This window comes from Centruroides vittatus, unplaced genomic scaffold (assembly GCF_030686945.1).
Source record: "Centruroides vittatus isolate TY-2023 unplaced genomic scaffold, ASM3068694v2 contig_799, whole genome shotgun sequence".
NCBI lineage: Eukaryota > Metazoa > Arthropoda > Arachnida > Scorpiones > Buthidae > Centruroides > Centruroides vittatus.
The window spans coordinates 3008282-3025920 of NW_027122516.1; the positions used below are offsets into that span (position 1 = coordinate 3008282).

At 32.8% G+C, this 17639-nt stretch overlaps 1 protein-coding gene across 1 annotated transcript in view; it reads left to right on the plus strand.

Annotated features, from left to right (window-relative positions):
• The window catches only part of LOC136981933 (putative uncharacterized protein DDB_G0282133), a 67027-nt gene that overhangs the window by 28729 nt on the left and 20659 nt on the right, over positions 1 to 17639 (plus strand). The window contains exon 2 of the mRNA XM_067278335.1: positions 721 to 6089. Within this exon, the coding sequence (XP_067134436.1) occupies positions 885 to 6089 (5205 nt within the window). The 5' untranslated portion in view covers positions 721 to 884. The remainder of the gene's footprint in view (positions 1 to 720; positions 6090 to 17639) is intronic.

Below are 17639 nucleotides of genomic sequence, written 5' to 3' on the forward strand. Positions count from 1 at the left end.
GTTTGAGTCTAAATCATTTTAAATTTTCATGGTAATCTGGTCATTTATGTTCTGCTTTGTTCCTTGTCATTTAACAGCTCCATTGCAGACCCAGCTGATCCATTTATGATCATGAATAAATGCTCATTTTTAATACTCACATAGTGAGAATATATTTTAATAGCAGAACTTTAGAACTAACTATACTCTTATGAATAAAAAAAATCAAACTATGCTTTAATGGAGTTTAAATGAACAAATATAGGTATTGTAACTATGTTCTTCACAAATTATTGGGGTAATTAATTAAATACAAATGAAAAGGTTTTGTTTGTATTTAATCAAATATAAGTATTTTAGAGTATCTGTAGATATGCAGCTGGTTCAAAATACTGGTACTCGTACTGTTTAATTTAGTTTTAACTCCACTAAAGCATTATTTGGTATCTTAAAAAAAATCTCTTGTAAAGTGTCTAAACACAGTTCATTATTTATATTTTTGTTTTTTTGTTAAAAGTTTAAAGTGTAAATTATGTATAAAATTAATTTAATAAATTATTTCAAATAGTTTGTTACTCTATTCAAGAAAATTTGTTTAACTTAGCCATAAACTTTGGGATAGACTAAAGAATACCTCTTGATAAAATTAAAATAGAAACTATTGGTTAATCCCTGAAATATATTTGAGTAATAATTTTTAAAATATTAATTAATTCTCAAATAATTTTTTTTTCTCCTCAGGTTTTTGTTGTGAAAACAAAGTATGCAAAACTACAGAAGAAAAAGTTTTGATAGAAATGGATATATATTCAACACGATAGTTGTTTGTATTTAATTACTGTTGAAAATGGACATATTATTCTTGTTGGATTGTGTTTCTCCTTGTGTATCATATTGAATATTTTATGAATGCAAAAGTGATAGTGACAACAGAACTTTCAGAATTATCTGGAAGAAATGAATATAACACAGATGATAATCATTCACATTGTCATGACATTCTGTCGGCAGATGTATCGGAACGCATTACAAATACCAACATGAATGATATTCCATCTGAAAGTTATCAGAAATCATTAGTGCTAGAAAACTGGACATCCAATATTGATGTAGAATGTCCTAGCACTGAAACTCAGTCTTGCAGAAGCGATGGCACATGTTCTGAAAATAGTTTGCATTTTCTTCGTTTATCTTCTGATTCTGAAGATTCAGTAATAAATGACGATAACACATGTGATATTTTTGATAATGAATGTAGTCGTGATACAATTATGTGCATAGATAAAATTGATTCTAACAAAAACGAAAATTTATATGACAAACTAACAATAAAAAGTGTTGAAGAGAACTCGGAAGAAAACGAAACCACTTCTTCGTTAATTGATGTAAATAATTGGCAGGAGTTATTTCAAATAAATCATGAAGATCAACATATATCAAGTAACTGTTCAATGCCAATGAAAGATACTTTAAACAGAGCAACTGTTGTGAAATTAACTCCTCTTAAAGATAATAATGTAAATAATTTTAAACTAGAAGAAAATTATGATAATCACATTCAGAATTTTCCAGAAAATTATAAGTATGAAATCAAGGAAGAATCTTATTTATCGCCAAAACTCAGTTGTGAGAAACTTGTGCAAGAAAATAAAACAAGAGTTTCAAATTATAAGTCACATTATTGTCTAAGAAAAAAGGAAAGTAATATTAAAAATATTGTCAAAAGAAAATATTTTATCAAAAGAAAAAAATCATTTTATTCGAGCCATCACAAATTTCCATTTAAACATAAAAATAAAAGAAAGAGAAGGAAGGGAATTCAACAGAGATGTAGCCATGAAAAAGATTCTGAAGACCATAATTATTCTTGCACAAAAGCATTTGAATTGAATCTAATACAATCTACATCATCATCATTTGAAGAAACTTGCAGCAAAATATTTGAAAATTTTTCTGAAAACAAATCACTAATGCAAAACTGTGATGTTAAATTATCAGAAAATTCACTAACTAAAAAAACAAAAAATAAAACTGAAGATAAGGCTGGTTTTAAACTTATTTTGGATAGCAGTGATCCATCACCTAAATCACTTGGAGAAAGACAAATGCCAATTTTAATTACTTATGATGATGACAACATTGAAGAATGTTCTCCTAGTTCTCCCCAAATGCCTACTTTAATTCCATTTACATCTGAAAACGAACATCCGCTTGTAGTATTTAATGACGATTACACATCTAATTGTCAGTGTAAGCAACATTTACCCAATTCAAATTCATTTTATAATGTTACTGTATCCCATAAAGCTTTACCATCATCGTCGTCGTCATCTCATAATGAAAATCAATGGTCACACACCAGTGATTGTTTTTCTTTCAGAGAAAAAAGTGATTATCGTTATATTAATAAATTCTCAAGGAAAGCACGTAAATCATTTCCAAGAGCTAGGTGTTGTAAAGAATTAAATTTTTTAAGTAGTGCAAGAACTAGTGGTACTTCAAACATTAATTCCTGTAATTCAGACATTAATTCTGAGAACAAAAATCAAAGATTGCAAAGTAGTCCAAAATTTCAACCTGTTGTACTTTTAGAAAGGATTAAATCTGAATCTCCTACAAAGAACCCAGATAAAGAATCATTAATGCATTGTGGAGAAGAATTCTATAATTATTTTAATTATTCTACTAACACAGTTAATGAAATTAATGATCCTGAAATTGATATAATAGATGGTGTTGAATTTTTTAGTTTTGTTTCTGAACAAAATTTACAAAGATTTGTGAAGACCAACCATAGTTTACATTCAGATAGTAATAACAACAATTGTAATGAATGTGAAAATCAGAAGACAAAAGGAGCTATTGTTCCAACTAAGACAAATGATATTACTAGAATTAAAGGCTGGAGAAATAAATTGTTTGTACAGGAACCTTGTCCTCCACCTCCAAGTTACATTTCTTGGGAACATTTAATGCATAAAGATTTAACCAGTGATCAAGAATTAAACCCATTGTCTGATATAAACAATGAAACCTTACAGGAAGATAAAAAGGTCAAGATCTCAAAATTAAATGGACAAAATGAACCACATTATATACAAAATTGTTCAACAGGTAAATCCGAAGAGACAAGTGTATTCAAGGATACAAAAACTCCTACCGAAACCAAAAGTAATATTGAAAAAACTTTAAAACAGACTGTTAGTAAATCTTCTAGGTCAGCATTCATGAGTAATATATTAGATGATTTCTTAAAAACAAGATCAAAACTCAGTATTAACATGTTAACACAATATAATCCAAATATATTATCTATTCCGGAGAATTCACCAATTTTATCAGTGGGTTCTCTGAGGAAGTCTGACGAATCATTGCCATCAGAAATGAGATATTCAAATAAAGAAAATATGAGTAGTTATAAAGTTGCAAGGATGGGAATTAATAAAAAAATTACTGAACAGAACAAAGATCAAATTACATCAGAAATTCCTAATGAGAAGATAACGTTATTGCAAAAGTCTGAAATTTCCTCAAACTGTAATATAAAACAGAAAGATGCAAAAAGTAATATCAGCTATAAAAATAAAGTTAACGGTAAGTCTACTTTAAAGCAGACAAGAGTTAGAGAGTCAGCTATGGTACACGATAACACACAAACTTGTACAAAGACTATACAGAAATTAAAAAGTAATTATAGTGATATCACTGAAGATGATATTTTAAAATCAAATGATAAAGCAGTAATATCATTATTGAATAATAAATTACTTTTAATTCAACAAACATTATGGAATAATGAAATCGATGATTATAAGAAAGTAGTGCAATTTTTGAATAAAGCAAATGTAGAAGCTAATTGTATATACAGTGAAAAAGTACAAGAATCATTTCCAATAATAGAAGAGTCATTTGCTGAAGAAGCCATAAAAACTTTGATTACCTCAGAAACCTTAAATATCTGTAAGAATCCACAAACCATTTTACAGTGTGGTAATCAGACTAAAAATATGCATTTATCAAAGTCCAAATCTGAAAATAAAAATTTTGTTGAGAAAAAGGAAATTTTAACAAAGTCGAATAATAAATACATTCCATGTGAAAAGTCAAGAATTTCTAAAAAATTAGAACAGACGCAGGCCACTAGAAGTAAGAGATTAATTAGATTGCCTGCAAGATATAAAGATTCAGCTGTTTCAATTACAGGAAATGAGTTGTGGGATTCTTCTTATCCTTTTGAAGAAAATAAACAAAAGATAAAACGGAAATCAGACTGTGGTGATAGCAGAAATTTGATTTCTAAGAAAGTTTGTATACCTCAAAACAACAGAAAAAGTAGATTACAACAAAATAAAACATTAATTAGTTTATTAGAAAATAATTATTCCTCCTTATATGAAAAATATTCATTTAGTAAAGACCAAAGTAGTAATAACACAAAAGTTAAAGATTTTGTTAGGTCCGTTGTTCCTACATCACAAAAGTTAGAATCTGTATTTACTGGAGGTTGTTTGAGCAATAACAAAAATGATCTTATTACCTCAAGAAAAAATTCAGATCCCTTAAGTAAATCTCTGTTGACAGAAAAAGCAGACACGCAGTTTGGTCAAGATGGCAAATGTACATCACATCAGTACAGAATAGAAAACAATAAAGTAACAGTTAAAAATAATTCTCATATTTTTGTAAAGAATGAAAATGCGAAAGTGAGTCCAGTCTTATATGAAATAGATTGTAAAGATATACTATCGAATAACCAAACTACAGAATTATTACAAGTTTCAAATGTACAAAAGACTGAAAATACCAATAATCAAAATTTTCAGATTTTAAATGTTACCGTATCAGATACTCAAGAAAATCACGTGAAATTAAAAAATAGCACACATTCTGATACCCCAAATAAAGATAAATCATTAATGTTGAATGTTCTTGTTGGAAACAAAGTAGTGCCAATGAAATTGGTTCCATTTTCTGTTTCACCTGTTAATCTTGTTGACAATTCAGAGCCAGCAGTTAAAACCCAATTTTTGTTACCTCAAACTGTTCCTCAGTCACAAACAGTATCAAATAATATAGCTACAGACCTTTCTAATGGAGCATTTAATTTGCCACAATCACTTGGTAATATGACAGATTTAAGCAAGGAATATAATAATCCATGTAGAACTGGAAATCATAAGACACAACAGGAAATTTTTATTCAAAATCAATTTCAAAAGAACAATGATTCAGTCCCAATTATGACACAGACAACAACTCATTTAAATGCGGTAACAAATTCTCATATAAATAATAATTCACCTCCAAACAGTAATTTAAATTCTTTTGAAGTTCAATTGCCAAAGAATAAGTGGCAACTGCAAAACACGAAACTTATTTCACAAAACAAAGAATCAAGTAACATCAATAATAGTAATTCTGTACATATGCCTGTTAGTTCTAAAGAAAATCTGAATTCAGTTCCTTCAAATTCATTATTCACTGAAAACTCAAATATTTCATTTAGCAATAGTAATGAAACTATTGATAGAATAAATTCAAATCATGTGTCTTTTATAAACCAATCTAAAACTTTCAGATTTGAAGGAAATGGTAATGTAGATAAAAGTTATGTCAGAAATTGTCACTCAAATAATAATGATAATAATCATTGTAATGACAACAAACAGTTTATATATTGTAATGAATACAATGATACGGTCAATAAAAGGACAGAAATTCAAAGTTGCAACAATTTGGAAATATTGGAAAATTCTAATGTCAAATTAAAATTGGATCGTGCAAGAAAACAAACTAAGACATGTAATTTATTATGCTGTAACGACGAGAGAAAAATAAGAAGAGAAAAATGTCACGTTCAGAGGGAAGAGAGAAAAGTTCATGTGCACAAAAACCAGAAATTTACTAACAGTGATATAGTTCACAGCTGGAGCTTTTCTGATAAACAGCACGATTCTTGCAGTTCTGAAGATGATAATATGCTAGGTAATGGAGTAAAAGATGAAGAAAGGAGGAAATTAAATGATTTGTTGGATATTCTCTCATCAGACCTAACTTCACCTTCGAGGGAAGTACTTGAAAAATATTCAACATCAGATATATTGCATACGGTAAGTTTCAATGAAAATGTCTAATATTTGCAGAATATATTCTATAGTTCAATTTATGTATTATTATTATTATGTTGGGTTAAGTGAGATATACTCAATTAACACCGGTGGCTGTGTACTATGCTGGACTAAAGCCAACGGATAATGACCAAAACAAAAATTAAAGAAGTGTATCAGTGTGTGTGTCTGTATTTAGGAATTTCCTCACAATATGACATGTATTCAATATAGTGGCCTTCTGTAGTGTAATGTATGTGTTTCTATTCAATTGTAATGTGCCCAGGCTTTTGTGTAGTGTGTGTGGTATCACACCTGCAGAGGAGAGAATGACAGGTACTGTACAATAAGCACCCTATCCATCCTCCACAGATGCCTTATTTCCTAGGCAAGTTCTGTGTACTTGCTGACTTTTTCAGTGCATGCGTTTTGTATATTGTGAGTGTTTAGAATGGTTTTGTATATTGTGAGTGTTGTATAGTTTCTGGCATGACGTGACATTTTCTGCATGTGTCATTTGTGAGTGTTGTATCTTTGAGTATGTGTTTTCTGTAGTTTTTAGTATTTATGACCTGATCCTGTATGGCGATCATGAATCCTTTCGTCTCCCCAAAGAGGCATCCCCGTGCTAACCAGCTGTTTGACACAGTTTTGTCAACAAAATCCTGGGCTAGATCATAAGGATGCCTGCCATGGAGTGCCTTTCGAGCCCACGATTGCTTAATGGTGTCTATGCTTTTTATATGTTGTGTTGTGTCCATATGATGTGAGTGTAAGTTTAATGGTGTGTTATTCGAGTCTGCTAGAGTTACTGCTTTATGTAATTGTGATGTTTCTTGTTTTTTGTAGAAAAACTCTCGCAGTGACTGTATTTGTTTGTAGTGAAGGTTAACTATGTCAATCAGGCCACGTCCGCCATCTTTACGTGGAAGGGTTAATCTTTCTGTGGCGGATTTAAGATGATGTTGTTTATGCTTAGTAAGTGTAGTTCTTGTTTTCCTTTGGAGTTGCTCAAGATCTGTGTGAGTCCAATATATAACTCCAAAAGAATAAGTGAGTACTGGGATGACATATGTGTTTATTGCTTTAACTATGTGTTTTGCATTTAACTCTGTTCTGAGAATAGCATTTAACCTACTTTGGTATTCTTTAATTAATCTTTGCTTTATTTGTGCATGTTCTGTTAGTTTGGCCTGTTGGAATCCTAAATACTTGTAGAACTCGCCCTCTTCCATGGATTCAATAACGTCTCCATTTCCAAGCGCAAAATCTTCTTTCTTCAGGATTCCTTTTTCTATGTGAAGTGTTTTGCATTTATCTAGGCCAAATTCCATTTGTATGTCCTTGGTGTGGTATGTCCTATGAATGTGTGATTTGTAGGAGTTGATGAAGTTGTTTTTGTGTGGATGCATAAAGTTTTATGTCATCCATGTACATGAGATGTGACAGTGTAAACTGTGTTGTTTTTTATGTCTGATATTGTAACCATATTGCGTGTTGTTTAACATGTTGGATAATGGATTCAGGGCGAAGCAAAATCAGAGAGGACTCAAGGAATCTCCTTGAAAAATTCCTCGCCTAATGAATATTTGGTTTGTTTGTATGGAAGTGTTACTAACCCTGAGATGTAGTGTTGTTCTCCAGTGCTGCATAGTGTTTTGAAAGAATGCAATGAGTGATGGATGTATTTTGTACATGTGTAGAATATGTTGCAGCCAACTGTGCGGAACACTGTCGAATGCTTTTCTGTAGTCTATATATGCCATGTGTATGTTTCTGTGTTGTTTGTGTGCTTGCCGTAGAATGACTGAATCTATGAGTAACTGTTCTTTGCATCCCTTGTGATTTCTACGGCAGCCTTTTTGTTGTTCTGTAAGAATGTCGTGTTCTTCAACATGTTTGTATATTTTGTTTGTGATACAGGATGTAAATACTTTGTAGAGTGTTGGAAGACATGTAATTGGTCTGTATTGTGTGGGGTCTGTGGTATTGTTGTTATTAGGTTTCATGTAGGTGATGCCCTGAGTAAGAAATTTTGGCATGTCTTGTGGATTGATGATGATGATGTGTGTTAGGTGTTTAGCTAGTTCCTGGTGCAGTGATGTAAATTTTTTGTACCAGAAATTGTGAATGTTGTCTACACCAGGTGTCTTCCAGTTGTGTGTTCTGTTAACAGCGTAGCAGATGTCGTGTACGTTTATTTCAGCACAGGGCATAGTTTGTATGTTATGCAAGTTTTTGTTCTCCTCCTCGATCCAGCCTGCATCAGCATTGTGCATAACAGCACTGGACCAAAGCGAAGACCAATAAGTTGCGACTTTTTCTTCTGTTGGTGTGCTACTGTGCTGTGTATCAGTGTTTGTTTTGGTACTGATTTGTCTGTAGAAGAGTTTTTCATTGTTTGTGAATAATTTATTTTGTTGTTTTCGTAGTGAACATGTTTTGTATCGTTTGAATGTACGTGCTTTGACTGCAAGTTTTGTTTTAGTGTGTCGATGTATTCTGTAATATGTATGTTGTGATGTTCGTGTTTTGTGTGTGTTTTGATTTTCTTGAAAATGTTTTTGAGTTGTTTCTTTAATTTGGGTGTTATGTTATTTTTAGTGTATTGTGTCAGCCTGCCTAATTGCTGTCTAATGTCATTTATTTGTGTTTCTATTCTTCTCTGCCAGGCAGGCTTGTGATAGAACTGTGTTTTGTGTGTATCTGTCTGCAATTGTATTTTCAGTCCATGGTGTGTCACTACTGTGATTGCCCCAGCATAAACTAATGTATGAATGTCTGAGAGTGTAGAAATTGAATGAATGTAGTGTTGGTAGTAAGTGAGTGTTTACATAATTTAGTGTTTTTCCTACTACCTTTGACGTGTTGATTTTTGGTATTCGTGATCGTTGTGTGGGATCTGTACCTGTATATTTAGTGAGTGTTTCCTGAAATATAAGTGAGAGCGTATTAACTAAACCTTTGTCTTTCTTGCGAAGACACAATGCAGTGACAGTAGATTTAAAACACTGGGCAAATTTTCATCTTTTATTCGGTTGGTTTTTTTTTTCTTTCTTGCGAAGACACAATGCAGTGACAGTAGATTTAAAACACTGGGCAAATTTTCATCCTTTATTTGGTTGGGCCAACCGAATAAAGGATGAAAATTTGCCCAGTGTTTTAAATCTACTGTCAATGCATTGTGTCTTCGCAAGAAAGAAAACATAAAACACAGTTTCCTCAAGATAAACCTTTGTTTATGTTATCAGTGATGGATGAGGAAGTCTCTGTAGTATCATTAGTGGTAGTTGTTGTATGTGTGTTATTATCAATGCTTGTTGCTGGATTATCCTGACAGATTACGTGATCTTCATTAATGTTAGATGTTTCTGTCTGTTGATGTATTTGATCAGCAACTTGTTGTTTGGTTGTTTGATAAGTTCGAGTGTTGTTTGTGGGATAAGGTTGTAGTGTATAATTGTTCTTTTTTGATCAACAACCCTTCGTTTGGTGACAGTGAGGTGAGGATATTGTTGTGTGAATCTATGGTGTAGTTGTCTGTATGCTGTCATGTTTGTTTCGAGTTTCGTGATGGTGTAGTAAGTACGGATGATAAACTTGTTCATTTCTATTGTCCATTTTATCCGTTGGCATGGTTTTCCAGCCTTTGTGGTCTGTGGATGCATTGCCACAGAAACACCAAGGCTGGGTTGGTTCCTCACATCTGTTGAGGGCATTGCAGTAGCCATGCTTGGGTTGGTGCTGCTTTCGCCACCGGTAACCAAGGGAGACTGTGGCCTATTTTTCAAATGTGAGCCTCTGCCTAACCCACGAACACGGACCTTGTTAACCTGGGCGATCTCCGAGCTGGTATCACACTTTGATCTGGTTACTACCATGATAACTATCTCTACAGAATGTGGGTGTGGTCACTCTTAGCTTCATTTCTCCCCATAGACCTTACTGGCATGGTTGTCCCTACCAGGAGCTTGTGCTCCAGCCTGCATTGCTCTATGGTTCAGTAAAATTACTGGACTCTTCCACCACGACCAGGTGGTGACCATGGGAGAGTTATTATTACTATTATTATTAAATTTAATAAATTAAAATTTTTATATATATTTTGTGTTCTAATATTTGGTATATTACAATTGATAAGTTAAGATAGAAATAAATAAATAATTTTATGATTTTAACAGTATTCTGTTACTACTATTTTTTAAGTTGTAGTAGCATAAGTATAATAAAACAAATAATATATCATTATGTTAGCATTCTTTTTAATATAAGTTATGAATTAAATGTATCAGTGTAATATGAAAATTTCAAAATTCATTATGAAAAACTGTGTAAATTATATATTGTTTTACATGTATTGACTGAATTATGTGCAGTACTCAGTAGGAGGTATGAAAGTTTTAAAAAGTTCAAAAAGTACCTTTTTGCTAATGCTCAGTGACTGTCAAAATTAGTATTAGCTTGTCCCTGTACGTTTTCCTTTACAATAGAGTTGTGCTGGTCATCCATTAACTGCTTTCAGTGGAAAAGTTTTGAATTGAAATAACGTGACTTCCAGTTTGCATTAGAACCTTATATATAGTTAATCAGGTGCCCCCTGCCCTTAAGGTTTCCATATCTGGTCTCTGATTTTATCTGTTTAACTTGGTTCTTGAGATTAACGAAAGATGGATGGACGGACGATAGTAATTAATGGGACTACATTTTTTTCAAATTGCAGCCCAATGGTGTAGGAGCAAGCTCTCTATAAAAATAATAAAATTAGAACTAATAATTACTAGCACAAAAATTATAGGGCACCTACAATCTTCTATTGGTTCTAATTTATTAAGTTGTGTGTGTATACAGTAATACCCCAAGTTACGTAACACACGACTTACATAAGTTTGCAGTTACATAAAATGTAAATCTCAAAAATTGGAAAAAAATCTGATTAGAGTAATTTTACAAAGAATAATTCTATTTCAAACATTTGTTTGTTCGTTCTCTCTCTCTCTCTTCCTTTCTTTTGCATTGTATCAATTTATTACTTTATTGCTCTGCTAATCCTTTACTTTTCAGTCTAATTGCAAGCATGCATGCAAGCGTACTGGGCACTCTTTCTTGTAAACAAGATTCTTTTACAGTACTCAGTGAAGGTTGAGCAGCAAAACAATACACATATACTAATAAATATGGTATTGATTTATTAAAATCCATTTTATGAACAAAGCATTGACAAATAAATATATATATATATATATATATATATATATATATCACACTAAAGAAGTTTATGAAGCTTTGCAAATATTTTTAATGTACCACAAATGTTTTTGATCCACCTTAGGACCTTCTTCAGGTGGAGTTCTATTAGAGAGAACCTTTTTTGGTGCGATTTCGTTCTATTCCATTTCTGATGTGTTCTAATTGCCTTTCAAATTTTCTTTTTAAATTTTAAATTCTTAACAATGTGCACCTGTGTTGGTGGTTATAACATTGGGTCATACATAGCCTGCCATGCCCTCAATAGTTGTTTTTTGTCTTTAAAATTGATTGAAAGGTCTTGGCATTCTGCTTTAAAAATTTCTAATGCCTCCAAATTCTTAAGTTGGTGTATATGATGAGTTTGCCGGATCACAGTTGCCTGTTGTAATTCGGGTTTAATGCCATTTTCACTAGCATATATCGCTAAGATGATAGTGTTTTTCTTCTTTTCAATATCAGTTTTATGCTCACAGAGGCATTGTTTGAGCGATTATCTTGTAGATCTAATATGTACAAATCTGTCATCCTTGAGCACAATTTTATACACTCCTGGCGCTCTTTTGATGTCCATTTGATCCTGAAGGGCCTAAAGTGGACCGAAAAGATTTGTGGTATGTTACAAATATTTGCAAAGCTTCATAAGGTTAGTATGATATATATAATTGATTTATTAATTACATAGTTACACTTAAGCAATTTACAAATTCTACTTACGTAAAGTCTATGGTCTACATTACTTACATAACTCGGGGTATTACCTTGTGTATATATATATAGTATGTAACACATATACAAGATCTTTCAAGAAAGAGTGCTACCATTTTAAATTACTATACTTATGTTAGTTATTACTTGAGAAGTATGTGATATACTGTACATCAATCAATAAGGTAAATATTGGAATGTCATCTACCATCTGCATACAAATGTCTTTTTACCTGCTGTCTCTAGAAGTGCCATAAACAAAAATGGTGACACTGCAACAGAGAAAGCATTTTACAGTTCACAAGTTGGAATCAGTTGTCATTATACAACACGATTTTTGAGTTTTGCGGACAGTTTCAAAACGATACACCATGTAAGGCAAATGTTCTTGTTTCATGATGATGACTGATTCTGAGTTTGCAAACTGCAGAACACAAAACACCTCTGTTGCAGAGTCACTATTTTTGTTTATGGTCCTTCCTAGGGACAGGGGAGAAAAAGATGTTTGTATGCAGATAGAGTAAATGTCTGAGTTTCATCTAGCTGAGAATTACCTGAATATTACCTGAGAAATATGTAATGTGCATATTTCTAAGGTAATAACATAATTAAATTACTGTGATTATATTAATTAATTATTACTGTATACATATGAATAAAATTCATTTTGTGGAAGACCCTATATTCTGATATTCTATACCAGGCATGGGCAAATGCGGTTCTTTTTGAGTTACATGCGGCTCTTGCTGAAAGTGTTAATTTCTGTTTTTTATTATTATTTTTACAATTTTATTTTTATAATTTTGTAAAAATATGTTTATTAAAAAAATTCAATATTTGTTTTATATTATATAATAAAATTGCACGCTTTACCATACTATTGTGGGTGCCGGGAGGCGGCCAAAGTCTCGTTCCTTCTTTTTGTCGGCTAACAGGTCCGTGAGACCTGCCCACGTCAAGATGGCGGTTCGGATGAGTTACGCGTTACGCGTTTTTATGCGAGTGGAGGAAGTGAATGGGGTCGACGGTAGAGCGGCGGATGATAATATTCGAATAAAGGACACTACAACGGATAATAACAACAACAATGATTTATTAAAGCTAACATGACAATTACAAAAACGGCGAGCGTCTGTCGCCTGAGTTCGGATTCGCGGAGGGAGAGTTCACAGGAAATGGGGTCATACCTCGTGATCCGGGTCGGTCCTTCCTCTAGGTCAAGGTATCATCGGCAAGGTATGCCTTTCGTTTGGGCGGGTTCCATCGGGACTCGGGACGCTCATGCTCTGTCTAATCGACACTACGTAACCGACCTGGGGTCGATTGGACGGACTCTATGTAACCGACCCCCTTTTTCCGCTCTCGTCGCCCTTTTATTGAGGTGGTCACGTTGTTCAGCTTCACCAATCCGCACCTTTCGTCGGTTGTTCCTTCTGATTCATTTTTTTTCCCTTTGACTCATATCCCTTTTCCTTCTACATGCGCGGAAAAGGATGTATCATTACCGGCTTAATTCCGGTGGGTTCGAACTTTCACACCATCCACCACGACAGTACAGAACTGCGGCTCCCATGCATTTTGCAAAACCTACATTTCGGCTCCCACTGAACTCTTGCTTGCCCACCCCTTTTCTATACTTTTGCATGGAATATTTGAAAACTCTATTTTTGTTACATGTTGCAAGCAGCTAGGTTCCAAAGGGCCTTAGTGTCTGCACCACCTGTGCATGTTTAGATTTTTTTACCGAACTATAATTAAATATTCTATTTAAATGATAGTTGAGTATTTTTTTTATTGTAATTTATTGATATCTTGTTGGATATCTAATAACTATTTTATTTTGGTGTCTAAAGCTGCATTCACACTACCAAGATGACAACAACCACAGATCCTAAGCGATAACGATGGCTTGTCTTTTGTCATTTTCATTCATCATGAAAGCATTCACATTGCACATACTTTAAGACAAAACTAATGAACAATGTACATTAGGCTTAGTGTTATTACTTATAGGTTTGCACTTCTAGACCAGATTCGTCTCTAGTTTAAAAATGGATATGAAGAATAAAATGCTAATTCTTCAGTGTTAACAGTTGAATTTATTGTTGTTGTTATGAAAAACATCAAAAAGTCTGCAATGGATCAGAGCTATTAATACTAAGAGAAAAACACAAGGAGATTTCCATACTTTGGTTCAGGAATTACGATTGAAAGACATTGAAGGATCTTTTAATTATTTTCGTATGTCTTCAAATACTTTTGACCATCTGTTAAGCTTTATAGGGCCTCACATCAAGAAAGAAAATATAAATTTTTGCAAAGCGATCTCGCCTGCAGAACATTTGAGTACAACATTATGGTAAGCATAATTTTTATTTATTTATGCAACTCTATTTGATTTTGTAAATTTATATTAATTCAAAATTTAAAGAAATGATTAAAAAATAAAATTGATTTTAGTCATTATATTATACTTTCAAAAGAATACCCATTGTTAGATGAAATGCTATATAATTCTAAAAAATTAATTATTAATATTTTACTAATAGTAGTAAGAATTCTTCATATCATTTTGTGAAATATTTTTTGATATTCCAGTTTCTTACATTATGCTGTATAAGAATGCTAAAGGATTAAAACTATCTAACGATAAATTAATGTTTTTTTTTCATTTTAAATACAGTTTTTAATGTTTTTTTCCAGATATCTAGCTAGTGGAAATTCTGAGATCTGCTGCTTACAACTATAGAGTAAGTGTATCAAGTCTTAACAGTTGTAAAACGAACAACCGAAGCTCTGTGGAGCATATTGAAGCTTATTTATTTACCACAACCAACTCTAGATATGTGGTAAAAAAAATAGCATTAAATTTGAAAAATATGGAATTTCCCAACTTGCATTGGTACTATTGATCGGAAACATGTCCAAATTTAGTCTCCTGAAGCTGGAGGTTCTCTATTTTACAATTATAAAAATACACACAGTTTAGTTCTACTTGCAGTATGTGATGCAACATACTGTTACAATATTATTGACATTAGAGCTTATAGAAGAAGTAACGATGCAAGTGTATTCAATCAAAGTATGTTTGGACTAGGTGTAGAAAACAATAGTCTCTGCATACCTGAAGACAAATGTCTCCCCAGAGGAAATGCCCCATTACCTTATGTATTTGCTGGTGATGAGGCTTTTCCTTTGAAACGTCATCCTCTACGACCATATCCATGAATATCATTAGACAGATCGAAACGAATATTTGACTATGGTTTAAGCAGGGTGAGAAGAACAGTGGAAGATGTTTTTGGAATAACAGCAAATAGATGGCATATACTTCAAACAAGTATCATTGCTTCTACAGAAAGTGTGGAAAATATTATAGAAGCGGTTATTTGTATATATAATTTATTCATAAAACAGAACCACAATTAGCAGTATTTAAGAAGTATCTAAATGCTGATCATCTTATTTTTAACAAGTAAAACGGCAAGGCTATATTTGGGACAAGACTATGTCTCGGAGACTTACTATTAATAAGGCCGGATGACCGAGCAGTCAAGGTGGCAGCCTACCGCTCTGGGGGACCTGGGCTCAAATCCCGATGGGTCGAAAAATCCCCAGGAATTTTTTGGGGGGGTGGTCTGTCTGGATATGTCTGGCCCCGTCCCTCACCACCTGGCTGCACCATTGTGGGCCTGGCCGAACCCATAATGGGCTTACTTAAAGAGACCCTCTTAATGCCCACAGGGCGGACAGAGTTAAAAAAAAAAAAAAAGGCTCACTACTAAGCGGGATCACTTCGACACTCATGGCGGGTCTCATTCTCATTCTTCAATCATCTTTGGTATCACTGGTTTTGAGCGCAATCATTCAAACTTTGCCGGCCACAGCCACAACCACAAGGTCTTCCACGATGCATTTTCATTGAAATTAACCTATCAAATGTTGAAATTTCTCTCTGTTGCATTTTTGTCAATGCGAAAATTTCCTGTTTTTGAAAAAAATAATGGTGGCTATGTATCGTTCGCAATTATTTTTTATTTTACACAAACAAAATATATATATATATTAATAAATGTAAATAGAAAAAATAATTCTATTTCGGAAGTTAGTTTTAATATAAAATTATAACGACGTGCCATCTAGTTTCAAAAAGTTCTGATGATGAAACAAGATATCTCTGGTCAATTGGTCAAGGTTAGCATGTGGGGATCAGAAATATGTGGGGAATAACATGGTACAGGTAAATGGGTTTTTTTCAAAGATTCGTTTGTCAAAATTCGATTTAGCAACATTCGCTTTTCGAACATCCCAACACATGTGTTTGTCAAAATTCGATTTCACAATATTCGAATTTCCAACTTACCAACGAGCAACGCATGTGCAAATCTTGCACTACTGCCTGTTTATAGAGTGTGTTGCCATTTTGTATTTTATTGTGTTTCGGTTCTCGGTCCCCTGACTACCTACAAGTCTGGTTTTTTTATGCGTGGATGATTTGGGCACCTAATACTCTGTGCCAAATTTTAACTCCTGACATGTACTCCATCATACCTCTAAGCTGATAAGACAGCAGGATGTACGATTTTATAAACAAGACATAGTCTTGTCAATAATGGCAATGAAAGGAGGACATTTCATGATATTGGGCATATTTCTAAAAATACACATTCAAAGGATGCAGCCATTATTAGAGATGCATATAAAGAATATTTTGTAAACCATCCATTGCCTTAACAGGATGATGTAATCAGCAGAGGTGTCCAAAATTGAATAATAATATACCTTATTGTAAGTATCTTTTCATGGATGAATAAACCCAAATTATAATAATATAATGCTTATATCTCTTTTTTTCTTAGCTTTATATTTATATAAATAACATCGCTAGACCCGATATACAGTAGAGCATCGTTTATCCGAATCAATTGGGGACTGGGGTTGTTCAGATAACTGATTTTTTCAGATAACCGATTATGTACGAAAAAATATATTAACCTATCCGATGTTGAAATTTCTCTCTGTTGCGTGTTGCTTCGTGTTGAATTTTCACCGATTTTAAGTCTAACAAACATTTTATAATAATAATTGAGGCTATTGTATTGTTAAAAATTATTTCTTTATTTTGTACAAACAAAATAAATATATTGAAAAATATAAAAACAAAAAATAATTTATACTTTAGAAGTTAATCTAGCATCATAAACGTTTGATTCAGCATGACACAGTTAGACTGGAAAGCTTTCGGTTGACCAGCTTTCGGATAAACGACGCTCTACTGTACTATAAAGCTAAACTTTAACCAAATACCGAATTCTATCGGGCTAGATATGGCTAAATACTTAATAAATTATGCAACCAATTTGGCACTAGAGGGAGGCGTTAGGTGCCATCTCTTATTAACTTTAATAATTATAATTTAATTAATTAATTTTAAATAATTTAGAATTACTGAAAGAAAAATTAAATTATAATTATTAAAGTTAATAAGAGATGGCACCTAATTCCTCCCTCTAGTGCCAAATTGGTTGCATAATTTATTTAGTATTTAGCCGTATCTAGCATGATAGAATTCGGCATCTGGTTGGAGTTTAGCTTTATATT